This window comes from Equus przewalskii, chromosome 23 (assembly GCF_037783145.1).
Source record: "Equus przewalskii isolate Varuska chromosome 23, EquPr2, whole genome shotgun sequence".
Taxonomy (NCBI): domain Eukaryota; kingdom Metazoa; phylum Chordata; class Mammalia; order Perissodactyla; family Equidae; genus Equus; species Equus przewalskii.
In genome coordinates, this window is record NC_091853.1 from 11,307,460 (window position 1) to 11,330,939 (window position 23,480).

Sequence of the window (23,480 nt, forward strand, 5' to 3'; positions counted from 1 at the left end):
CCAGTATAAATAAGTACATCTAGTACCCAGATCTTGGTTTCTAATACCATTCTCCAATGAAAAGAATCTGGGCTCCTAGGAGAAAGAGCTGATTCTAGGATGAGGACAGGCAATACATAATATGAGCCTGGAGCCACTTGTAGTGACAGAAAGTAATAAAGTACTCAAAAAACAAAAACCCAAATTGACAGTGGTCTGTCACAGAGACACGGGAGCCATCTGAAAGAGCATCCATTAGCCAAAGCTGGAACAATATGAGCAATAAAATCAATAAAGTAGTATTGGATAATAACCCTAAGTATAAAATAAATATTCATGAGTCCATATAATATAAATAAATGATTAAATAAATAAATAAATGGGATAAGAGATGATTCTGTCATGCAGAATACTTCAAAATAATTTACATGGATGCTCAGCCTTCAGAAAGGTGGACCATAACACCCCATTCCTTTGACATGGGCTATGCTTAGTGACTTTCTTCAAAGAGTACATTATAAATACGGGGAAAAAGAGTAACTTTACAGTGGAGAAACCTGACAAATTCTACTTCAGCCAGGTCATCAAGGTCAACATCAAGTCATAATGATAGAATGTACCCTTGACATGATGTGATGAAAATGACACTTTATCTCTATGACTTGCTGCCTCCAACGCACAGTCCCAATCTGAGGATGAGACAAACATCAGACAAATCCCAGCTGAGGGACATTCTACAAAATACCTGACCAGTACTCCTCTAAGCTGTCAAGGTCATCAGAAACAAGCCTGAGAAACTGACACAGCCACGAGGAGCCTAAGGAGATGTGATGACTAAGAGTAACGTGGGATCTTGGAACAGAAAAAAGATATTAGGTAAATAACAAGGAAATCTGAATAAAGTATGAACTTTAGTTAACAGGACCGGATCAATATTGGTTCTTTAATTGTAAGAAAGGTATCATACTCACACAAGATGTTAATAACAGGGGAAACTAAGTGTGGAGTATATAACTCTGTAATTATATTCATAATTTTTCTGTAAATCTAAACTGTCATTAAAAATTAAGGTTTCTCTTTTTAAAAAAAGAGAAAGAAAAATTATGTACCGCCAGAAACTTTGAAGCCCTCTTCTTTCCCTCCTCTTTCACATTATCTTTTCTTTCCACCAGAAATAACACTCATTCTTTATTTTGTGTTTTTTGCTTCCTTGCTTTTAATAAAAACTTTTACCACATCCGTACGGATCCTTAAAGAATATGTTATTTTAAATTTTACATAAATGAAATTGTACTGTAAGTATGTTTCAGCTAGTTTATTTTCACTTAAGGTTACATTTTGAGATCTATCCATGTTGGTATATGTAGCTGCAACTCCCTTATTTTCATGGACAGATAACATTCCATCGGATGACTGTAACACCTTGTATACGTCTAGCCTCCTGTTAACGGACATTGAGTTGCTTCCAGGTTTTGCTATGACCGACAATGCTGCTACAAATATTCCTGTGTATATACGTAAGAATTCCTGTGTATTGAATACCCAGAAGTGGAATTGATAGGTCGTAAGTCATGCACGTTTTCAACTTTACTACACAATACCAAATTGCTTTACGAAAGTCGTCACGTCAATTTAGATTACCATCAGCAATATTTTAATATTTCCAAATTTTGTTTGGAAACCTAGGGATCAATAGAGGCACTTTGTTTTTTCTCAAAGTTTTAAACTGTATGTGATGAAAAAGTAAAATAACTATTTCATATTTGTAATAAAAAATGGAGATAGATGCCAAATTGTGGGACATGAGAAATTACTATAGGCCTTAACTTGTCCTAGGAGATTAACTTGCTCAAAATAGAGCTTTTTCTGCCATCTGTGTGCATATATTTGAACTTGGTGTAAAAGTGAAGAAATAAAGACTTGGCATCTCCCTGCTGAGAAGGTGCCAAGTTCTGTTCTCGTAAACTGGCCTTAATCTGAGAAACTACTAGCCTTTTAGGTTTAATTACATTCCTTAAAAAAAAAAAAAGAAAGGAAAGAAAAAATATATATAAGCTCTATAAAACGAGACCTCAATCTTTCCTCCAAAGATGAATAAAGAAATTAAGCTTGTATTTTATTTTTCCTTCAAAACTCCAATGACTTGAATTCAAGCCAGATCAGGATAACTAGAAGAGCATTTGAAGTGTTGCAAAATTCATCATTCTTGCATTCAAAATTTCTTTGATATAAAAATCTACATTTCTTTAGAGAAACAGTAAATAACAACCCTCAAAATACTATTAAATTAGTGCATTCTGCTAGTATGAGTTATGTAAGTGCTGCAGACCCTACCTGAAGTCTGCTACCACCCACCCTCCCATGGCTTGGGTGCGGCTCCCACTCTATAAGGATTTATTCACTGTTAGCCTAGGCAGCTCACTGTAGCACAGAGCAAAAGGAAGGAAAAGAAACAAATTTTAAAATTTCTTCTCAAAGGGGGAGACGGAAAGATGTGTGAAAAAAGTTAGGGATGCTTCCTATTAGGCAAACGCTCACCGGTATGTAGAAAATTATATCCAATATAACCCTTGGTGCCAATCAAAAAGCTCAGGAACTGCTACTCAAGCAGCTCCACTGGGTTCTAAGCATGGATTCTAAGTACAAGGCCACCTAATACAAAGGTCAGTGGCCTAGGACAAGGAGCTGAGACCACAGCACCTTCTGGATGGCTCCATTTGACAGTGGAGCATTCTCTCTGGGATTCTCAGTTTGCATTTCTTGGGGCCCTTCTTAGAAGAGCACTGGACATGTGATCTTCAACTCCATGATCCTATCTTATTCATCTTGACTGTGGGTGCCATGACACACCATGGAACATGGTACCCAAACCTGGAAACTATGAATGAAATAAGAATTCCCCAATTCTGCTTAGGTAAGTAGGCCTACTTAGGTAAATATTTCTTGATGAAGTTCACCCTCTTCTGAATTAAGGCTTTGTGAGAAACCACTCAATGGGCAAGAATATTCAAAAGGCATTTACATTGAAACCATAAAGGACTCATCCACGCAAACTAGATGAGTGAGCTTTCCCTATTCTAAACATTGCCAGGGCTCCTTTTATCCAATTGTGAAAAAGAACAGATTTTGAAAAATTTTAAGGCATATAAAATAGTAACTAAGAGAAAGGTTTATTGACTTGAGTTTGAGTGATGGGTCCATCAATTATTAGGCATGTGAAGGTAAGTTATTTAACCTCTCCAATCCTGACTTTTCTCCACCGTTGAAAGAAGTGGAAAGCCAGGAGTTGACACCAGATCTGTCTTCAAAGCCTGTCCTTTTAGCCAGCACACTGGACTGCTCCAAACACTTTAACCAGCACCTTGCCTGTGGGAGCTCATTACATCTCCGGAGGCTGAGGGATTTATCTTCAGGAGCACTTCCTTCAATCAAAAGCCACGACAGCTAAAGCTAAACTCCCAGGCCCAAGAGAAACAGCTTTCTTCACTAAGTTTTCCGCAGACACAAGCTCAGCAGTTGGGTCTGAAACAGAGGCGCACCCCCTTCAAACAGTAATGAGACTGATCAACACGTTCTCTTCACAGCCCAGAAAACCACACTTCGGTGTGGAAGCCACACTTAAGGTGAACCAGTTGTCTCAAAACCAAAAACGCCCCCAAAGCAGGAATGTCTACTGTTTTGAAAATTGAAATTTTAGTTGAGATATGAAATTTTAATTGACTAATTTGGCAAACCTTTTATATTCTCCTGAGAGGGTAATTAGGCCTATGTGTCTAAATACCTTAAAGTAGAAATTACAGTTATCTTGCGATACTGTAGAGAGTTTTACAACACTTCTGAAAGCAAGGGCTTAGATTACCAGGCTTAGAGTTGCCAGAGAAGCAGCATGAAGAGGGTCAGCCATAGTACCATCAGTACTGGCAGCAAGTATGGCCATCTAGAGACGGCATGCCTTGACTAAAAACAATCAAATTCAAAACATTTTAAAACTATGTGTAGCCAAACAAAAACACAACAGAAAGTCGCATATAGCCCTCGCACCACAATTTGTAATCCTGACCTCAGAGAACAGGAGATGCTGTCTCCCCCAGTGCCTCTTGGGATTATCCCACAAGCAGAATCGACCCCATTGATGGCTAAGCCAGCCTCTTGGGGTCAGGCCTCACTGTGCTCTACGTTGGCAGCCCTCTCCTGCCTGACTTTTAAGTGGATAGCCATGCCCCATTCTATGGGCCCAGGTGCCATCCTCACTACTCTCCTACCACAAGGCTGACCTCTGTATGGTGCCATACACATGCGTCGTTCCCACATTCACTCCCACCACCATCCTTTGCTCATCCTTATTTCCATGACCTCAAATGGCTTCACCGTTTCCTAGGCGAAGCCAAATCTAATCTATCTTTAATTTTGTTCATTTGCCTTTTGTTTTTTTAATCCACACAAAGAGCACAGAAGTGGGATGGACTAAGACTGCCTTGGAAGGGTAGGGAAGGCTTCATAGAGCGGTAACGTGTGCAGGGGTTATAAAGAAGGGATGACTGCCAAGTGGAGAAGGGGGAAGAGCATTCTAGGAAGAGAGAACAGCATGTGCAAAGTCTTGAAAGAGTCCTGAACGGCCACGGCAGGTTGCAGGGAGAAGAGGCTGGAGAAGTTGGCTGCAGTCAGAGAGAAGATCCTTGTTTGCCTGCTTGAAGTGATAGGACTTGGCCTTGGAGACAAAAGGAAGCCAAAGGATCTGATTTTGGTCAAGGCCCTATACAAGCCCATGTCTTCCATGGAGTCTGCCCTTACCAGGCAAGCATCTCCTTCCTCAGCACCCCTATACCCCTTAACATCCACCCCCTACAATCAGGTGTTACTACATATAGCTCTGACAGGTATCTCAGTCTGCGTTTCCATGGACTAGAGAGCACCTGAGGGCAGCAGCCTTTTCTTTCCTTTAACGTCTGTATCCTAATAGTGCCTAAGAGTGCCAGGCACATGAATGCTCAATAAAGTCCCAGGACTGAGTGATTCAGATTCCTCCAGGGGATGGATTAAGCAAACTTGGCTTCAGAGATAAAAGTAGGGAAAGCTCTAAACCAAAGTCACTACAGCCCTTACTATTGGCCATGAGAGACAGGATCCAGGGCCACAAAAGTTAACTTCAAAAACACCTACACTTCAGTCTACCCTCCATGAACCTGGACTACCCTCCCTTTCTGCCCAGCTCTGCTCCACCACTCAAGCTGAGATTCACTCCTCCTCCCCCTGGGAATACCAGGCCAGAATGGATAGGTACCAGCACATCTCTGGTTCTGACCATATCCTACGGGCTGGGACTGCAGGGGACAATCAATGCATTTAACAAATGCATCTGGCCTTGAAGTGAGAGTCTGTTCCTGTGTGTAAATGACGAGTTGCAGGAGGTTACCATAGCAACTCCAGCAGGGTGCTGCAGTGGGCAGCTTTGCACAGAGGTGCAGAAAACCCATTCTTTAACATCTGGGCTTTTGCTGTGTACATTGGATCCTAGTAGGCACATCATGGCTTTAGGCCTTGGCTTTGGGATTCTGCAAAAAAGGGAGTGGAATTTTGAATGCCTGCTCATCCAATCTTCCTTTTTTCATGTACCACATATATCCCTCTTCATGCACAGTAAACACTGCATGTAGGGCCCAAAACAGGCTCTTTGGGCTAGGAATTGGGAAGTAATTCCCTATTCTTATTCTTATGTACTATGATGAACAGATTGTACTTGCACATCAGCATGACTTCAACATGAAATTTACATCCACTGAATAACTCAGCAATTGTACATTTTAATGAGCAGCATACCCACAATGTCCCCATTCCCAGCCAACCCCCAGTTTTTATTATGTTATTGGTGTTTTTTAATGCAAAAATAAATAAACCCATCAAGAGTGTAGGTTGGGCTTAATGGGGTTGACTAAGCTGCACTCCAGGAACTATAAACCAATTTTTCAAAGGACCAAGCAATTTGTGAAATTGCTTTTGTACAGGGGTTGGAGAGTGGGGCTTTACTCACCCACTTCATAAGGTTTTCAGTGTGACGATATCTCTTGTAAAGAAAGAGCAAGAGGGAGACGTTAGGTGGTATTCCACTTGGGGCTCTAGCCTACCCATGGTTGTCAGGAAGCCATGTTCCTGCACAGTAGGCTCTAGCTGGGAGGGCGTTCAGTAGATGGAACAGCCTCCTGGGCATTTTCATTTTTTTTCTTGGCTCCAGAGACTTACTTGTGGTTATCTTTGAATTCTATCCTGGGGAAAATAAGAATGATTGACAGCACCACTATAGAAATGGATCGTACGGTGGGCATGCACAGCAGGGTGAGAGACACAGCTGCACATGGAGAAGTGGGGGCAATTCTGGTTAACGAAGTCACATGAACCTGTGGGGCTTTGCAAGATGCTGGAGCAGGACCACAATATCTTTGGCAGAGAAAAAGAGGGGTGGATTAGAAGTGATGTAGACTTCCCGTTATCTGAAGGAGTTTTGTGACCTAAGGAAATCAAAATAGGGGTATTGAGACAGAGAGAGAAAGATGTAAACAAGCAAGCAAAGGGAGGAAGGAAGAGCCTCTTGCCCAGGGAAGTCAGCCTGTGTGCAGGAATGTCTATGCCGACCTAAGGCAGCCTTGGGAACAAAGAAGACACCACCACTAACAGGCTACAGTTGGATGATTTCTTTATCCAAGGAATTGTGATATGACACGGAGATGTGGAGATGGCTGAATGAGAAGATTGTGACACGTGGGCATGGAGGGAGGACTTGCCAGGATGGACACCAGGGGTATAGGAAACTTGAGTGTTCTGAAGGAAGGCCAGAGAGAGTGTCAGTAACCTGGTGACAGATAAAGAGATCTCACTGAGCGAAGACTAGAGATTCAGCAAGAGCGATCTGGCCTGCACATGCCTGGCAAGGTGACAGGGGACACCTGTTTCTAACTCCCCCAGGAAATGCTCTGGGTGATGGGTGTCCAGTGGATGTGAAGCAAAGAACGGAGCATGTGGCCAGGGAGTGGGGAGAAGGGCTTATGGGAGTTGAGCTGGTACCAGACAAGAAGTGCTCTGCCAGAGTGCTCCCAAATGAAATCTGGGAGGTCAAGTCTGGGAAAGGTTTCAGAGAGACGCCTGCAACCTGTTCCTTTGGGGCAGGGCGGCTGAGGGGAGGTCGAGGGCCCAGCATCCAGGTGGGATTTCGGGAGAAGTCAAGCGCAATGAGGCACCAGCCTGCAAGTGGGTGTGGAGAACGGTCTGCGAGCGGGGCGGATCCAGGGAGGCAGCGGTGGGGGAGGGGAGGTCGCCGGCGAGTAGGTGTGCACTGCGAGCCGGAGTGGGGGGTGGGGGCGCCAGGCCAGCGCCTCCGGCCGCCTCGACCTCCCCTGGGACTCACCCAGCACGAAGTAGGGCAGCTCCGTGTTCTCCAGGTCGTCCACCACGACCATTTCTCCCGGGAAGTCGTTGCGCACCGAGAAGAGGAGCTTGGGCTCAGAGGCCGAGGGGCTGTGCATGATGCTCAGGTCGTTCTCGCGCAGGAAGGGCAGCGCCGACACCGTGATGCTTTTGAGCTTGCACTCCAGCTCCTTGGATGAATCCACATCGCCGGCGGCCGTGGCCAGCACCGCCGCCGGCCCCCAGCAGCAGGCGAGCAGGGTGCAGAGCCCGGCTAAAGCCATCTTGAGCCCGGGCCGCCTTCCTCCCAGCGCCGCGAAGGTGGGGGAGGAAGCGAGAGGGGAGGGAGCGAGCGAGCGAGCGAGCGCGGGAGGCGGGGGAGATTGGGGAGGGGATGTGGAGCGGGAGAGCCCTGGTCCCCGGAACGAGATGCCGCTGGCAGTGTGCTGGGCTTAAGCGCTGATGCCAGGAGAGCCCGCGTTCTTTGTTTCTCGGAGCTGCTTCTCTGGGGAGGGGAAGAGGGAGGAAAGAGGAGAAAAGGGAAGGAAGGACGTCGGAAGAAGGAGGAAGCGAGCTGAGGATTCTAGGGAATCAGGTCAGCCCCCAGCAGGCAGCCGGTGCTGCCGCCTTTCTCCTCCTTTGCATCCCCCAGGATAAGCACGCTCTTGGCGATTAACTACCTGCACAGCATTCTTTAAAAAGCTGTCTTTGCAATGCAAAATCTTCCCTCTCGCATCATCATCCAGATGGTTTGGGAAGGGCACACACCTTAAAAGGCGCTTCCTCAGAGCAGGTGGGGGCGGGGTGGGGGGGAATCTTTCTCTAGATGCAAATCCACTCCCAGTTATTTATTTTGTGGATGTACGGGGTCCCATTCTTGTCTTTTTTTACGCACTAGTTGGATTTGTATATTGGATAAGCGAGTGCTGGAATACAGGCACGTGTGTATTTTTACTCAGAACTAACTTTGCAGAAATGTTTAAAGGAAATATTTGGTGTATAGATGTAGATAGATCAAGAGGTAGATGTGAACAACAGAGAACAAGGCCAGTGTACTGCATGCAGTTAAGCAGGAGATCAGAACTTTTATTTGCAACTTCTCTCTGCCTCTTTGTTTTGTTTCTGTTACAAATGTTATCTTTGGTAACCAATATAAAGGTGATTAGGGGAATGCTATAATTGATAGGAAAAGTAGAGCTAGCTCAAAGAAATGTTGAGCCTTTAATTTTAGAGAATCCAATAAACAGAACAGAGCTGGAAGAAAATGTGAGAAATACTGAAGTTTCTAAGTACCCTTAACAAATGGAAAAGGAATAAAAGAATATCCTTGGGGATGGGCCAAGTCAATCCTAGCCCAGTAAAGAGTAGAACAGGGTAGATAAGAACAAAAATCCACACAAGTTTTGCTCCCATTAGTGCTGGACAGAGTTGCCTTGGCAAAATGATGGTAGTATGCAATAAACACACAGTGGTAGGAAAGTGACGTTTGTTCCTGCTGGAATCTGATGTTTAATGGAACTTTCTCTCAAGCGATAACCAATAACATTTATAAAGTTTGCCTCTCCAACATCATTTGTTCAATGCTGATTTAAATACGAGATGCTGCAAGACAGCGTGATAGGTAGTTCCCACTCTCCAGGAATTTAATGCACCTCCCTTTTCAAAGAGGATCCCCATTTTAGAAACAATTTCGTGCTCATTCTACCTGGTGTGAATTTATTGGTGTATGTGAATGCATGTCCTTTAAAAGAAAAAAGCTTTTGCCACATATTTCACAAGGTTAATCTAGTTGATGGATAATAGAGAAAATGAGCCATATTTAAGGTCATGTTTAAGGGGTGAAAGATCTACTTACCACAAAAAGGAACAGAAATACTTTATTACAAGTTGAGTCTTTTGAATCTGACGTATCTGATAACTAACCCAGAGGTATATTACCATGTAGCTTTGCAAACTACTGCAAAAAAGATTTATCAGCCAATGACCTTTCTAAAACTCATCTTCATCTTCATTGCTCCCCTAGGAGGTACTGAGGGAGAGAAAGACTCCATGAATCCTTTTTTCCTACTCTCCCTAGCATAAAAAGCAGTATTAAACTCAGCTATGCAAAGATTACCTTTGAAAAATTAGAGTGGATGCCATGAAAACACACTTAGTCCTAGAATGTGAGAAATGGCGTGAAACTACCAGATCGTCTGTTAGTTCAATTGCTCATTTAACAGATGATGACATTGAGGCCAATTAAATAGTGAGATGACTTATCCAAGATCAATCTGCTAAGAAGGGGTGTAGCTAAGACCACAAACAATATTTCTGCACCCAGTGCTCTTTCCACTGCACAGTTATGGTACATCTAGGTGCACACGTGATAATCATTGAAGTTCATGGATGATGGTAATTCATTCAGTTAACATTTGCATACCTCCTAAGCATGGACAGATTCTAGAGGAAAAATACTCCTTGAGTAGCATATAATCTACTCTTATTTTGAAATCTTTCTAATTTTCTGAAGTGTCTTGAGTCATTTTAGAAAACTAACATGAACCATTGGGATTGACTTTCTGATAGTCAATATCTTGTACTCTTTGCCTATCTATCGTCATCTTTACATGCTTTCTTATTCACATTTACAAGAAACAGAGTGCATGACTTAAATGGCCATTTAAAATGTAGAGTTGGAAATAGTTGGAAGTTGGTGCCTTGAGCTTTATAGACCTTTTTCTCTTTGGAAGGGTCAAGCAAGAGAACTATACAAATAAAAAGAGCTGGTATTTTGCCAGGGCACTGGATTCCAGTAAACACGGATACAATATCACATGGCCTCCTCTTAGGGAATTAAATACCTAGAGGTGTGGGAGAGGTTGAAGTTCATGGAAACCAGACCATCTGTACTGTGTGATGTTTTACATTTAAATGAGACTGGGAGAAATTTATATGCCTCTCAATCATTACCTTTGGGTACAGGCAACATGATGTAGTGAAACAACAGACTTGTATTCAAGTCTCAGCTCCATAATTTGCTTATTTGGAGGTGAGCCTGGACCATTCTGATCTTCAGTGTGTCTATCAATAAAATAGGGTCAGTGATCTCTGCCCATCCCACAGGCCACAGATCATATAAGTTCAAGTACTTATATTCACTAAGGCACTACAAAATAGCAGGTGCTGTTATCGCCAATGCTGACTGTTTCTCTTGAGGTCCAACTTCCTGGATTCAAATACACGTGGCCTCTTTCCTTGACTCTTATAATAGCTTTCAAATGCTTTCTCTGCTATTAACCTACTCTTTACTCAATTACCAGGTTGATCTTCATGAAATCTTGCTTTCATCATGCCTTTCTAAAGTTTTCCTTTTCCTACAGGATAAAGTTCAAACATGGTTTGAAAATTTAAAAACTCTTCCAATCTCAAACTGATTATTCTGTCAGATTTATTGCTTACTACACTATCCCTGCCCGCTTCACCCACATCACACATACACATCGCAATCAAATTAAAGCCCATTTTCCCTCTTCCCATGCCATTCTGCCCCCCTGGAATGCACCATTCTGTGTTCTCCAGATCCTCCCATCTCCACAGACCAATCTCCAGCCTCCTCTATGCAGTGAGACCTCCCATCACTTCCTTTCCTCCTAGCTTCTCTCACAGAGCACGTATACACACACACACACACACACCCCTTAGGAGGCCAAGAGCCATTTCCTAATACAATGTCTTGCATTCCGTATTCTTACTTATGAAAGAGAAACAATGATACTTACTTTTTAGAGTAGTTATGAGGAGGAAACGAGATTGTGCATGTAAAGGATCTGACACATTTTAGGCATTTAGTTGGTGCTCAGTAGTGATAACCTTTGACATTATCCCCTTCTTCAGTTATTTCAGAAAGAAAGTAGGCTTCAGAATCTTCTTCATGAGATTTTCTCCCATGTAGTAGCCAAAAGCAAATTAAGTGATTTATACTATTTGCTGCATACGAAGGATGCATGATTGCATGTGTCCACCAAAAGAAGTTGACAAGAACGTTCATAGCAGGTTTTTATTCATAATAGACAAAAAAAATGGAAACAGCTCAAATATGCATCAACAGGAGAATAGATGAATGTCATATAGTCATGCAATGGAATACTACACGGCATTGAAAAATAAGCATGCAACTACCTGGACGAATCTCACAGACATAATGATAAGTGAAAGAAAGCAGACACAAAAGAGTGTATACTCAGATTCTATATTTATGAAATTCAAGAACAAGTAACATTAATCTTTGATGATGGAAGTCAGAGTAGTTGTTATCTATGGAGGGTGGGGGTTTTGACAGAGAAGGGCAGGGCATGCTTCCTGGGGCCCTAGAAATGATGTGGGTAGTGATTGCATGGACACATATATAGGCAGGAATTCATCAAACTGTACACTTGTGGACTTTTTAATGTTATACCTCATTAAATTTTTTTTACATGGCTTGGGCCTCCCTAAGAGAAGAAAGCAGTCAAGCTTTTCTTTTTGCAAGTTGTTTTCTTCTCTCCCAACTCTACCCCCTTTCCTTCTCCTTTAGAGATCTTGGAAATTTTAACTTTCTGTCCACTGAGATTAATAGCCGTTTGTTCAACTACTCTATTCTCCTATTTTACAAGAGTCTCAACATCCAGTGTCTTGTCACCTGGGACAAGTTGAGGGGGCCTCTGTCTTAAGAAGCTCAGGAGTCAATAACTCAGCAGTTGGCCAGCAACAGTTGTAGGCTTTCACTGGTTCACTTGGATATTTTATCCAACAGGAGAGCTGGGGACCTTCTGGGACCACGGCTCTCTGACATGTTTTGTAGCTCAGCAAACAGATACCTACAGTATGGAGAAGGTCAAACTTTTTCCTCATTCATTCAGAACATCTGGTTCCCTGATGCTTTTTAGTTTTTATTACTTTGGCACTCAATAAACCTCTGCATTCTTTTATTCTTTTTTCTAGTTTTTTACAAAATAATCTTTGATGTTGCTCTCCATTCAAGGAAACTAAATTGAAGCGCTTCTCTCCCTTTCTGACTATGTATTCTCCTCTCCATATTCCCCCATAACACGACTTAGAACGAGCCCCCCAAATTCCTTTGCCAGCTCCAACCCCCAGCTCTTCTGTTGAATTGGACTTTTCTTCAACAATTACCCTCCCATGCTCTCGCCAAATTTAGTGTAGTATGCTAGTTAGCTGGACATAATTCAGTTTTGCATCCTCATTAGGACATCAAGAATGTATTTCACACTCTTTGATTCAAAGTTAATACTTTCTTTCCTTAACCTTTCCTCTCTCTCTGTCTCTCTCTCAGTTCACAGGCTCAGCAAGAACACCTGCTTCACAGAAACAAGGCAGGTCCTGTTCTGATTTCTCTAGTCTTCCTTTAAAAATCAAATGGAGAGCCATCGTCCCTCTTCCTCACACACAGAAGTGAAAGGGGACACACAGAAGGAAAACATCACAAGCAAAACAATTCCCTTTTTTGGAAGCAGGATATTTTTCCCCCTTAATTTCTCCCCAGAAATCTGAAGTTCTCCTCTTTGTCTTCACAATCCTGGTTTGGGGACGGAATATTTCTTGATTTAGCTGTTCAGAGTCTCTAAATCTGTTCCTCTCTCTGCGCTTCTTACTGAGTTCCTGCTATCTTTTGCCTCTCTGCTGTATCTCTGATGTGTGCGTCTCTATGTGTGTGTGTGTGTGTGTACACTGTGAGATAAGTATTTCTCACTTGGGGACTCATTTTTAATTAAGTAATGCAGGACCAAGAGGCTAAAATGCACAAAACAACTGAATGAAACTTTAAATTAGAAGGAAAATGGCTCAAATGGGTCCCTATCTTTGGGAGTTCTGGTTAAGCAAGCAAACAAAATGGTCTGGGACAAATGATTATTGCAACTCAGGAAGATTAGAAGAAATGTAATTAGCTCCCAAGCTTCTTCCTGTTCCTCAGCCTTCTTACAGTCTCCAACTCCCCAGCCGTGAATTTATCCAAGGCTTCCTTATCCACACCAAAAAGCCCCTGCTGCAAAGCTGGGAGGGTTAACCAAGCTGGTACCCCAGCCTGCCAGCTAACCAAAGGATACAGCGGAGAGGCTCCGAACCCGCCCCCTGCCACGCCGCCCAGCCAATGGGCGCCTGCGGGGAGTGTGGCGCTGTGTCCCATTGGCTGCCAACCTACGTGCATAAGAAAGAAAGAGAGAGGCAGGCAGGGCAGCATTGTTATCTTAAGACACTCATCTGGTGTCTGAGTCTGCAGGTGACACTGCTTAGGTACGGAGCGCAGAGTCGGAGCAGAGACGCGCTGGGCTGCAGCCCTGGGATGGAATCGGCTCGCCTCGGAAGCTGCCGGCGGCTGCTGGAGCGGCGCCTAGGCTGAGCTCGGAGGATCCCATTAGGACTTGCCGGGGGATGTGCACCTGCCGTGCGGGGCGAGCGCAGGGGCAGGTCTGCAGGCAGCCGAGTGAGCGGTGAAGCCGAGGAACTGTCTTTGCTCATGTGCAAGGCAGAGATTTCGGGAGAGAGAGAGAGGCCGGGTGAGTCTCTTTAGAGTTGGAAGGAAGGCAAGATCTCGGGTTTCTCTTCGGTGGAGGGACAGGGGACTCCCGCGGTTGGGTTCTGCACTTTGCTTCCCTCTCCTACCGCGTGCGCCCCGGCCCAGCGCCGAAGCCCCGCTTCAGACATGCTGTGGGTGCCGGGGCCCCTCGCTGCTCAGCGGGAAGGCAGCAGGCAAGTGGTCTAGAGGCGGCGGCGGCGGCGGCGGCAAAGCGGGGAGCAACAAAATTTGAAAAGAGACATCCGCTGCCTCTCACACGCTGAGGGGGAGGCATTCGCGTTTCCCCAAATGAGAAAGAGCCACAAGAAACCATGAAGTAAAAACTTTGGAGAGCTGCCACTGGAAGATGTTGCACAAAAACCTGGAATCCTTTAGGAGTCTCCTCCCAGTCGGTGGAGGTTTGGGGAGCAGCTGATACAGCAAGGAGGGCTCTTGCAAGGCTTCAAGGTAACAGTGCAGGGTTTTGGTGATTTTTCTCTATCCTCCTTTCGTTGTCCTTTGGTGTGCCCCCGGGGAAGGAGATTATTTTGCCCTCCTACAACCCTTTGCTCTGGTGCCTGGCGGTTTGCAGGCGAGGGGAATGATCCCACCTCTTAGTTTCTGTCTTGTGGAGCTGAGCAGTGGACTCTGGGTTTGGTAGAGATCGCCTTGTTATTGCCTCCCGGTGTTACATGGCTGTCACTCGGCGTGGGCACTCTGCCTGACCTATATTGCTTTTGCCTGGTTTAAGTCCTCAAAGTTAGCGCAACTCCCATTAGCTTCAGAAAATCCAATCGGGCTGCATAATTGCAGAAGATGAGGAGGGCTTTTGCCTGCCGAGCCAGTGCTGGACTGAGCTGTACGTGGTTCACTGTGTTTGGGAAGACCGCAAAGAGCTGAGGTCTTGATACATGATACGTCTATATTCACATGTTCATAGAGCTACGTTCACACGTTTGTAGAGCTCTGTGGCATATCTGTAGAGGCCTGTCTCTTTCTGCCATGCACAGGCAGCCACGAAAAAAAATTCTGAAGAGTGAACCCTGTAGGCTGCAAATAGTCTCCCCAGGGTGGTGGCAGAAACCCCATTGATTGAGTTGAGCCCAGCAGCGCACTGGAGACACAGGGGAGAACATCGCTGTGCTGGAAGAAGGCGTGTGCTGGGCTTACCTAGCGATCTCTCTCCCTGCTTCTGTGATCATCTGGGTACACAGTCTAAGGTTGCCTATGGTGTGTGTGTGTGTGTGTGTGTGTGCCTGTGCCTGTGCTCACAGCTGTATGCAGGAAGCAGGCTGCCGACAGAAGAACCATGCATGTGCAGCTCTCTGCCCAGGCCCCTGATGCCTGGAGTGTTCCTTCTAGCAGGAGCATGAACTTGGGAGCTGCTGTTCCAGCCCAGAGGAGTTTTCTCTTCACCAAGCAGTGCTTCTGCCTGGTACATATTTATCCAGGGTATATAGACCTAAGCCTAATATTAACTAATAATCAAGCTAATGCACTGTAACGTGATTGAACAGACCCCTCTGTAAAGAACTGTGTGTGTGCTCTTTCTAGCCCTGGGAGCTGGGTGCCCTGAGCAGGAACAAATGTTTTGTTAAAGGGATAGCAATTATAACAAGCCATGCTTATAGCTGGGTAATCTGGGTCTTATCCAGCAGGGACAAGAATATGTCAGCATAGACCAATCAGGAGGATGAAAGGTATATTGTAAGTCAAGTATTCTGCCTCTGTCCTTCTCCAGACATGTGCATGTTGAAGGAATGCTCTCTGGCCACGCTCTCTAGAATACATGCCATGCCAGTATACCAAGTTAATACCAAGCAGCTAAAGTATTTTACAAAATCCCCTGGGGGGCAGTCTGATGACATCAGGCAACAGCAAAGTGATGCTGGAGTTTGTGTGTTTTCCCTCTTGACTTCACGCAGTTGTGTGTGTGTCATTTGTTTAAGGCAGGACCCTCTGGAGTTTGCTTTCACGCAGAATAAGTTGCTTTGCAGCACTGGGGGCATGACCAAGCAATGCTGTCACAAGATCCTGAAATGGTATCAATAGCATAGCTGCTGCCTACTCTGGAGAAAGATGCATGCTTTGCTTCTTTGAGGAGGGATATGATTTGAGTAGGTGCAGCGCATGGATACTGTGAAATGTTTGAGGGAAAGGAAGTAAATGTCAGACCATGGTCTTTCCTGCTAGAGGGCAGCTGGCTTCCAAGGGTTTGAGAGCTGGGCTACAGCCATGGAGAAGACAGAAGCATCTTTGACTCTTGCTTCTCCCTCCTCACCAAAAATGGGGCTGGCTTTGTCTCCCAGAATGGAGTGATGTGTGCTGCAGTGTGGACACAAGAAAGGAGGAGAGAGAGAAGGGCTAGGGAGGGAAGAAGGTTCCTGCTCTGCTAGCCCTGGGCCAGTCTCAAGGATGAGGAGCATCTTCTTCTTTTTGGCCCTTAAGTTCATCCTCTGGGTGTTCCTTTCTGGCCTCCTAACAGGTTGTTTACTGAGCAAGGCCAGAGGGCAAAGAACACCCCTGCGTCATCAACTCCTTCTGATCCCCTTTCCCAAGGCACAGGCCAGCCACTGGAGAGCATTGCATGAAAAGGATCCCCTCTGAGACGGCGCTCCAAAATCCCTCCCCAGCTCACAAACAAGAGGTAATCTGGAGGGACTGGAGACATCCGCGTGGACACGTTCTGCTGACTGGAATCCTTAGTGTTGAGGTTTCCTGGTTAGGGTTTTGTTTTCCCCACTGTGCGGCATATTTTTGGCGATTCAACTCTTTCTCTTAAATAATAAGACCTTGTATATGTTGTATAATGGCATCCTTTTCCAAAGGGCTGAGAGCATTTTAGGGAGCTCGTCTAATTAATCCTCACACGGCTTATTGTGTCATGTACCTTTGATCACCCTAAGAAGTAGAGCTAGAGTGATTCTAGCCTCCGTCTTGGGAAAGGGAGGGCAGAGACCCTCGGAACCATGAACTGCTTTACTCTGGGGCACACGGCAAATAAGGGAACCTGTGGAGTGGGGTCTGTGTCTCCTCACTCCTAAAGCAACCCCAGCCTCCACCGACTTCCCCTAAGGACTGGTTTAATCTTAGGAACTGTGACTTGATTCAGTTGTTCTGTACTATTCAGGAATGGGAGGTGGCAGGGATGTAGGGCTCTTCCTCGGGTGCTGACCTAAGGGCTGTGAGGGACAAAAGTCTTATAAAACCTTGCTCTTGCCCTCAATGATCTTACAGTCTAGTTAGGAAAACAGACTTACCTCTGGGAAAAAGGTAAATGACAGTATACATGCTAAACAGCAGTTCAATACAGGAGCTTCACAGGCTGACCTAATTAATCTACGATTGATTTCTACTGATAATGAGAGCCATCAGTGTTCCAAGCAGGGGGAACTCGAGTGGGGCCACAGGGGATGGGGTGGGGTTTGTTTGGAGAGGGAGGAATGGGAAAGGACTCCAGCTGACAGAGATGTTCCCTGCAGCACAGTTGAGAAGGCTGGAAACTTCAAGGCTTTCATGTCTCCTTGGGGTTTACCCAGGACCACTTCTCCACCTGGATCCGGGAAGTACCGGACACCTGGGTTCAATATTTGAAGCCTATATTGGCCTAGAGGCAGACTGGCCTCAGGCCAGTCAGAGGGCTCTGAAACATTGGGCGTCTCATTGGCTATTGCAAGTTACCTAGCCTTCCACCCACCCTCAAGTCTCATCCATATATTATGAGGAAAACAGTGACCAAGGTCGGGGAGCTTATCAAAAGCATATCAAAAAATTTGGGTAAAGAAACTGAGGGGGAAAGGAGGCAGATTTCAAGAGAACATGAGAAAATCTTCGCATACTTTTTAGAATCAGAATCTCCTAAGAGAGAGTCTTGATTTTCCTCCAGTCTCTGTTTCCCCACCCAGCTGTCCCTATTGGGGTTTACTTGAAGCCGGCAAAATGCCAAAGCCCTCAGGCATTTAGCACTGAGCAGGAGATTTTCAATCTTAAGATTCTTGAGCAGGCCCATGTACATAACCTCCTGTCTCCCCTCCTCTTTCCCTTTTAATAAAACATATGCTGTAGCAGGCACAAAGGAGGAGACCACAAAAGCAGGAGAGGTGGGGTGTGGCATTGCCTGCAGCTGTACCACGGGGTACTGTGATTGCTCAGCTGAGCAGCAGAGGGGAGAGGCAGTCTGCCAGCCTGGGCAGTGCCAAGCAAGGGCCAAAGGCTGCAGACCACCAGGAGATGGCTGTGACCGGTCAGCCATACCCATTTGCTCCAACAGTGAGCCTTGTCTCCTTGAGAAAAGATGGCGGCAAAGCACAGGTCCTGTGGGAGAACTGGTGGCACAACCAGACTATGCATTGTTCTTCACTTGGTTAGAGAGAGCTAGTCACCCTGCGTGATTGCGTGGGTAGTCCCATTCCAACATGGAGGAAGTTCCTATTGGGCACGGAGAGTGGAATGACTTGACTAAAGTCACAGCATACTTGCTGTCAGGTCAAGAGGAAAATCCCTAATAACGCAGTCTGTTTGATTGCTTACTCCCAGGAGTTCACTCTGGGGCCAAGTCCTGAGGGATGTGTGCTTTCTCCTGAAAATCCTCCCCTGGGCCTTGTCACCTTTGTTTCCTGTGTTAAATGACCACGTAGCAGGATGTGGGACCAATGCCTCTTCTCTTGACTTTTCACAAGTATCCACTGCCATGTTTGGGGGCTGAGGTGGAGGTCCAGGCACATGGGGGTGTCTTTAGTGATTGTGGGTTGAAGCCTCTTCTATTTGGGAGTGCAGAGATAGGCAGCTCAGTTATGCTTCAGTCTGGGAGCTGCAGGGGACGGGTCTCATCTGAACAATTAGGATCTGCATCTTCATCTCTGTTGAAATTGTCACCCTTCCATGCAGATGGAAGCGAAGTTGAGTAACATGATTACAGCATGGAATCTTCAACAGCCAATTCCATCCTTCCCTTTACTGAAGCTCACATGAAATGCAAATATATTTGGAATGCTGGACTGAGCAAAGGAAGTGGGCAATCTGATCTTCTCAGGACTGAGCTCTAACCTGCACTGTACTACCAATACACTAGCTACCAGCTACACGTGGCTCTTGAGCACTTGAGATGTGTGCTGTAAGGGTAAAACACACACTGAGTTTTGAAGACAGTTTAATAAAAAAGAGTGTAAAATAGCTCATCAATAATTTTTTAATATTGATTACATGCTAAAAGGATAATATTCTGGATATATTGGGTTAAATAAAATATGCTAAGATTAGTTTCACTCATTTCTTTTTACTTTTTAATGTGGCTATTAGAAAAGTTAAAATTATATACGTGGCTCACATTGTGTTTCTTTTGGACAGTGCTGGTCTTAGGCCCTGCAGAGTAGTGACACATAATGTAGAGAAAGGGCAGGGGCATGAGACAGGAGGAGTCAGAGATATAAAAAGAGAGAGAACATGGAGAGAGGGATGACGAGCAGCCAGAGAGCCTCTGGGCGTGTATTGCTGAAATCTGAAGTCTAGGAGAGTACAAATAGCTTGCATTGGCTTATATTTGAGGGGGACCTTATCAACTCTGACTCAGCCCACCCAAAGCGTTTGCAGAGCATTGCAGCTCTCAGTTCACATGCAAACAATTGGCAGGTGGGAGGCATTGTAATTTTATCCTAATATTTTCGTATTTCTGCCTGATGGTAGAAATAGCCAAGTAAAGTATCTTTAGGGTCTCACTCCAAAGTGTGAAGATAGAACGGTTGGGATCAGCTGGGTATGTTTGATTTTCAACTCCCCTTCTTCCTTCTCATCTCCTCCACATTATCATCTTTCCTTATGAGAGTTTTCATTCAAACCAGACAGGTTGATAGTGTGGTAGGGAGAAAGAAAAGTCACTACTATGTGTTAAAGATTCTCTTGTGGACCTATCAGTAAGAGGAATGGGGAGAAGACATCACTATTGAATTTTATTTAATAATTATAGATTTGAACATTATAATTCACTCATTATTATTATCTTATTAATAATTATTACTCATTGCAATAAGGTTTGGCCAGAACTCAAATTCCTCATATTTGCTCAGCATTTACAAAATGTTTTACAAGCTTTCTCTCATCTGATTCTCGCAACACCCCTATGGCGTGGTGATTACCTCCATTCACAGGTTTCCGTGCTCTGCCCCCAAACTACCTTTATTACTTTGTTTTCTAATCCCTCTCTTTCCAGGCACTTCATTCAGTCTTGCTCAGTCGAACTGGTCTACTTACTGTTCTTCAACTTAGCTATGTAAAGTGGGGATCATTACTGCTGTAAGCCTCAATTTCATCATCCATAACACAAAAAATAATAAGGCCTCATCTCTCAAATGGTGTTCTAAAAGTTAAATGAGACAAAATATACAAGGTGCCAAACACAGTTCCAGGCATATCTTAGATGATCACCAAATATCAACCGCCTTTCCTACCAAAAGCTTCCCTTCGAAAGGGCCAAGATGAAAATGTCCTAAGGTGAGCTCAATATGCACCAATTTCACACATAAAATGATTCCCCTCCAAATTCCCTGCTTTGGTTAGTGGCACAACCAAATCCCAAGAGGCATAATTTAATGTCTATCTGAAATTTATATAACGTTATAAAGCAATGTTACCTCAATAAAATAATGAATGAATGAATTTTTTTAAAAAGAAATAGGGGTTGTCCTTCCTCTCACCAGCCCCCCACTCCAGTCAACCCGCGAGACCTGACCAGGTCTACCTCCTCGTGAGCTCTAAGCCATCCTCTCCTCCTGCCACTCTCTCTGTCAGGCTCTCATCCCTTCTCACCTGCCCTGGCCCGATACCCGGCCTCCCTGTTTGCTCTCTTGAAGGCTCAGAGTCCAGTCTCCTCCTTGCAGCTAGGGTGATCTTTCAAAAAGGTGAATTTGGTTATGATTCTCCCCTTGTGGTCATTCTCCAATGACTCCTCACTACCGTCAGAATAAAATCCAAATCTCTTAGCACAACAGACAGGAGATCCTCCACAATCTGGTTGCACAGCCTCTCTCCACTTGCCCCCTCCCCCTGAAACAATGGGCAGCTCCCTCAGTACTCCCGGGCTGGCAGCTGTGCTGTGTGGGTTTCCTCCAGGACCTTCCCCTGCCCCGTTCTCTGTTTCCTTGGGGGGTGGCTGAGCTTCAAGACTCTGTAAGGATTGTTTCTTCTGGGAAGACTTCCCCGAGACTCTGGGAAAGCCATAGTTGCCTCCTCCTCTACACTCCTACACGTCTCACTCAAACTCTGTTTTTGTGCTCCCCCACCACCCTGTGGTAGTTTGTTATATGGCTCCTGCACTCAGAGGCAGGGGTGGGGATGCGGATCTAAAACAGATTCTCAGGAAATACTCATTCAGTATGTTGTTATGAACACACGAGCAACAGATAAAAGCCCTGCCATCAAGTTGCCTACGTTGTAGAGGGAAGATAGGATGATAACCATCATAATTATTATCATTGACATTGCTGATCATCACTAGCACTTTAATAGTGCTCATGGGTCAGGCACTGCACTGAAGACTTTACACACGTTCACTCATTCACTTCGTCCCATGATCCTATGATCCCCACTTTAATAAAGCCTATATTCCCATTTTATAGATGATGAATCGGAGGTCCAGCAAGGTTAAACAGTTTGTCCAAGGTCACACAGCTAGGAAGTGGGGTAGGTGGCATTCTAACCCAGTTCAGATCTTGAGTCCTTATTCTTATTAGTATGATATCCAGAAAAATAAACGTAAACAAATAAATAAATGGGATAACTTCAGGTGCTGATAATGAAGAATACTAAAATAGAGTATTGTAGGAGAGAGTGATGGAGGAGGTGGTCAGGGAGGGTCTCTGTGAGGAGGGAACACTTAAATTGAGATCTGACTTGTCAGTTGAGGAAGGTGGGAATCCCAGGGTAGGGCAGTATCTGGGATCTAAAGAAGAGAAATGGTGTGCTCTGTGTAAGCAAGGCTCTAGCTGCTGAGCTGTCCTCCCCCCACTGCTGGAGGTACCAGACTCAGTCCGGATGGTGCTGGGGAGCGGCAAATCGTCCAAATGTTACCAAGCCCCTCTCCCATCAGTCCACTTGTCCCTTCTCTTCATTTGGGTTAAGACGTATCTCATGGGGCGTCTGGTTTTCTGCTGTCCACAAAGGTAGAAAATGCGGACACACACACACACACACACATGCACACGCGTCCCTGCTCTGCTGAACCACCTTATTTCACTACTCTGCTCTGAATGACGTGTCACTCAGAACCTGAGTGAAGTGACAGGCACAGGCTCAGAAAAAAGGCTGGAGACAACCCAGAGGCGTGAGCAAAAGGAGAAAAGAAAATTATTTTTTAACAAGATGAGAAGTGAATCGGACTGGAGGGAGAAATGGGAATTTGATCAGGGAGGAGCGTGCGGGGGGCTTCTGCGATGATGGCAGTGTTCTGTTTCTTGACTTGGGTGGCAGTTTGCACTATAATTTTTCATATATGTGTATATATATGCACACATATACATATAGAGACACACAAATACATATTCACACACATATATGTATCTTCTCATGAATATTTCTCATAACAACGTTAAGAAAAGGAATGATTTAGAGATCAGATAAAACTGGGGTGGGGCAAGTTCATACCTATTTAATATTCATCCAGAGCTTACTTTATGATAAAAATTGTGCTAGGCTTGTTTTTACTTATATTATCTCATTGAATTTTTATCACAACCTTATGAAATAAGTGTCCTTCCTGCTCTTGGACTGAAATTGAGGAGGACAAAGCACAGAGGAGCTGTCCTTCAGACCAGGGCTCTTGCCCCTACCCCATGCCCTCTGCCTTCCACGCAGGAAAGCTCTGAGAATCAGCAAGGGGGAGAACAGGCTTCTAAATTCTGAGTCAGACAAACTTGGGCTTCAATATAGTCTTGGCCACTTACTAGCTGTTTGACCTTAGATTCATGACACAACCTCTCTGAGCTTCAGTATCCCCATCTAGTAAAATGGAGATGATAACCCCTTATCTTGCACAAACATCATGAAGATTAAAGTCAATGATTGAAAAATATCAGCAAAGTAGCTGCCACACAACGGCCATTCAGAAAATGGCAGCTGCTGTTTTTGTGTCCCCAAGTGTTAAAGCTCAGAAGACACTGACTTCCATGGAGAGCAATGGTGGCCTTTAGCTGTGGTCAGCAAGACTCAGGTAATAGCTTCGGCACCTTCTGTTAGATGCCAGTGGATCGGGAACTTCCTGCCAGTAGTTACCATGTGCCTGGCACCATGCTCAGTGCTTACAGGCATCATCTCATTCAACCATCTAAACTCTCTGAGAAGCATTGCTGTCTTCTGTTTATAGATGTGGAAATTCAAGTTCAGAGAGATTAACTAACTAACCAAGGTCACACAACTAGAAAGTGGCAGAGCTCAGATTTGAACCCAGGTCTGTCAGATCCCAAAGCCCATGCTCTTCATCATTGGGCTTTGCAATGTGGTCACTGTGGTGGGTCATATCCAGGGGAAAGGGCACCTTCGTGGTCAAAGTAAGGGTAGCTCTCCAAGGTCTGGGCTAACTCCC

General features: G+C 44.9%; 2 protein-coding genes across 9 annotated transcripts in view; one reads left to right on the forward strand and one right to left on the reverse strand.

The window, feature by feature from the left end:
• Positions 1–7,878, reverse strand: part of ASTN1 (astrotactin 1) — a 291,298-nt gene extending 283,420 nt beyond the window's left edge. For 5 of the 6 annotated variants that reach the window (XM_070591359.1, XM_070591357.1, XM_008522143.2 and 2 more), the window contains exon 1: positions 7,376–7,784. In XM_070591359.1, the coding sequence (XP_070447460.1) occupies positions 7,376–7,658 (283 nt within the window). In that variant the 5' untranslated portion in view covers positions 7,659–7,784. Of the gene's footprint in view, positions 1–7,375 lie in introns of all 6 variants that reach the window. The other variant, XM_070591356.1, reaches the window with a different exon arrangement.
• Positions 7,761–23,480, forward strand: part of BRINP2 (BMP/retinoic acid inducible neural specific 2) — a 109,217-nt gene continuing 93,497 nt past the window's right edge. Inside the window, exon 1 of one of the 3 annotated variants that reach the window (XM_070591361.1) lies at positions 7,761–7,969. The gene's annotated coding sequence lies outside the window, so the exon portion shown is untranslated. Of the gene's footprint in view, positions 7,970–11,606; positions 14,378–23,480 lie in introns of those variants that run through there. The other 2 variants (XM_008522153.2, XM_070591360.1) reach the window with 2 other exon arrangements.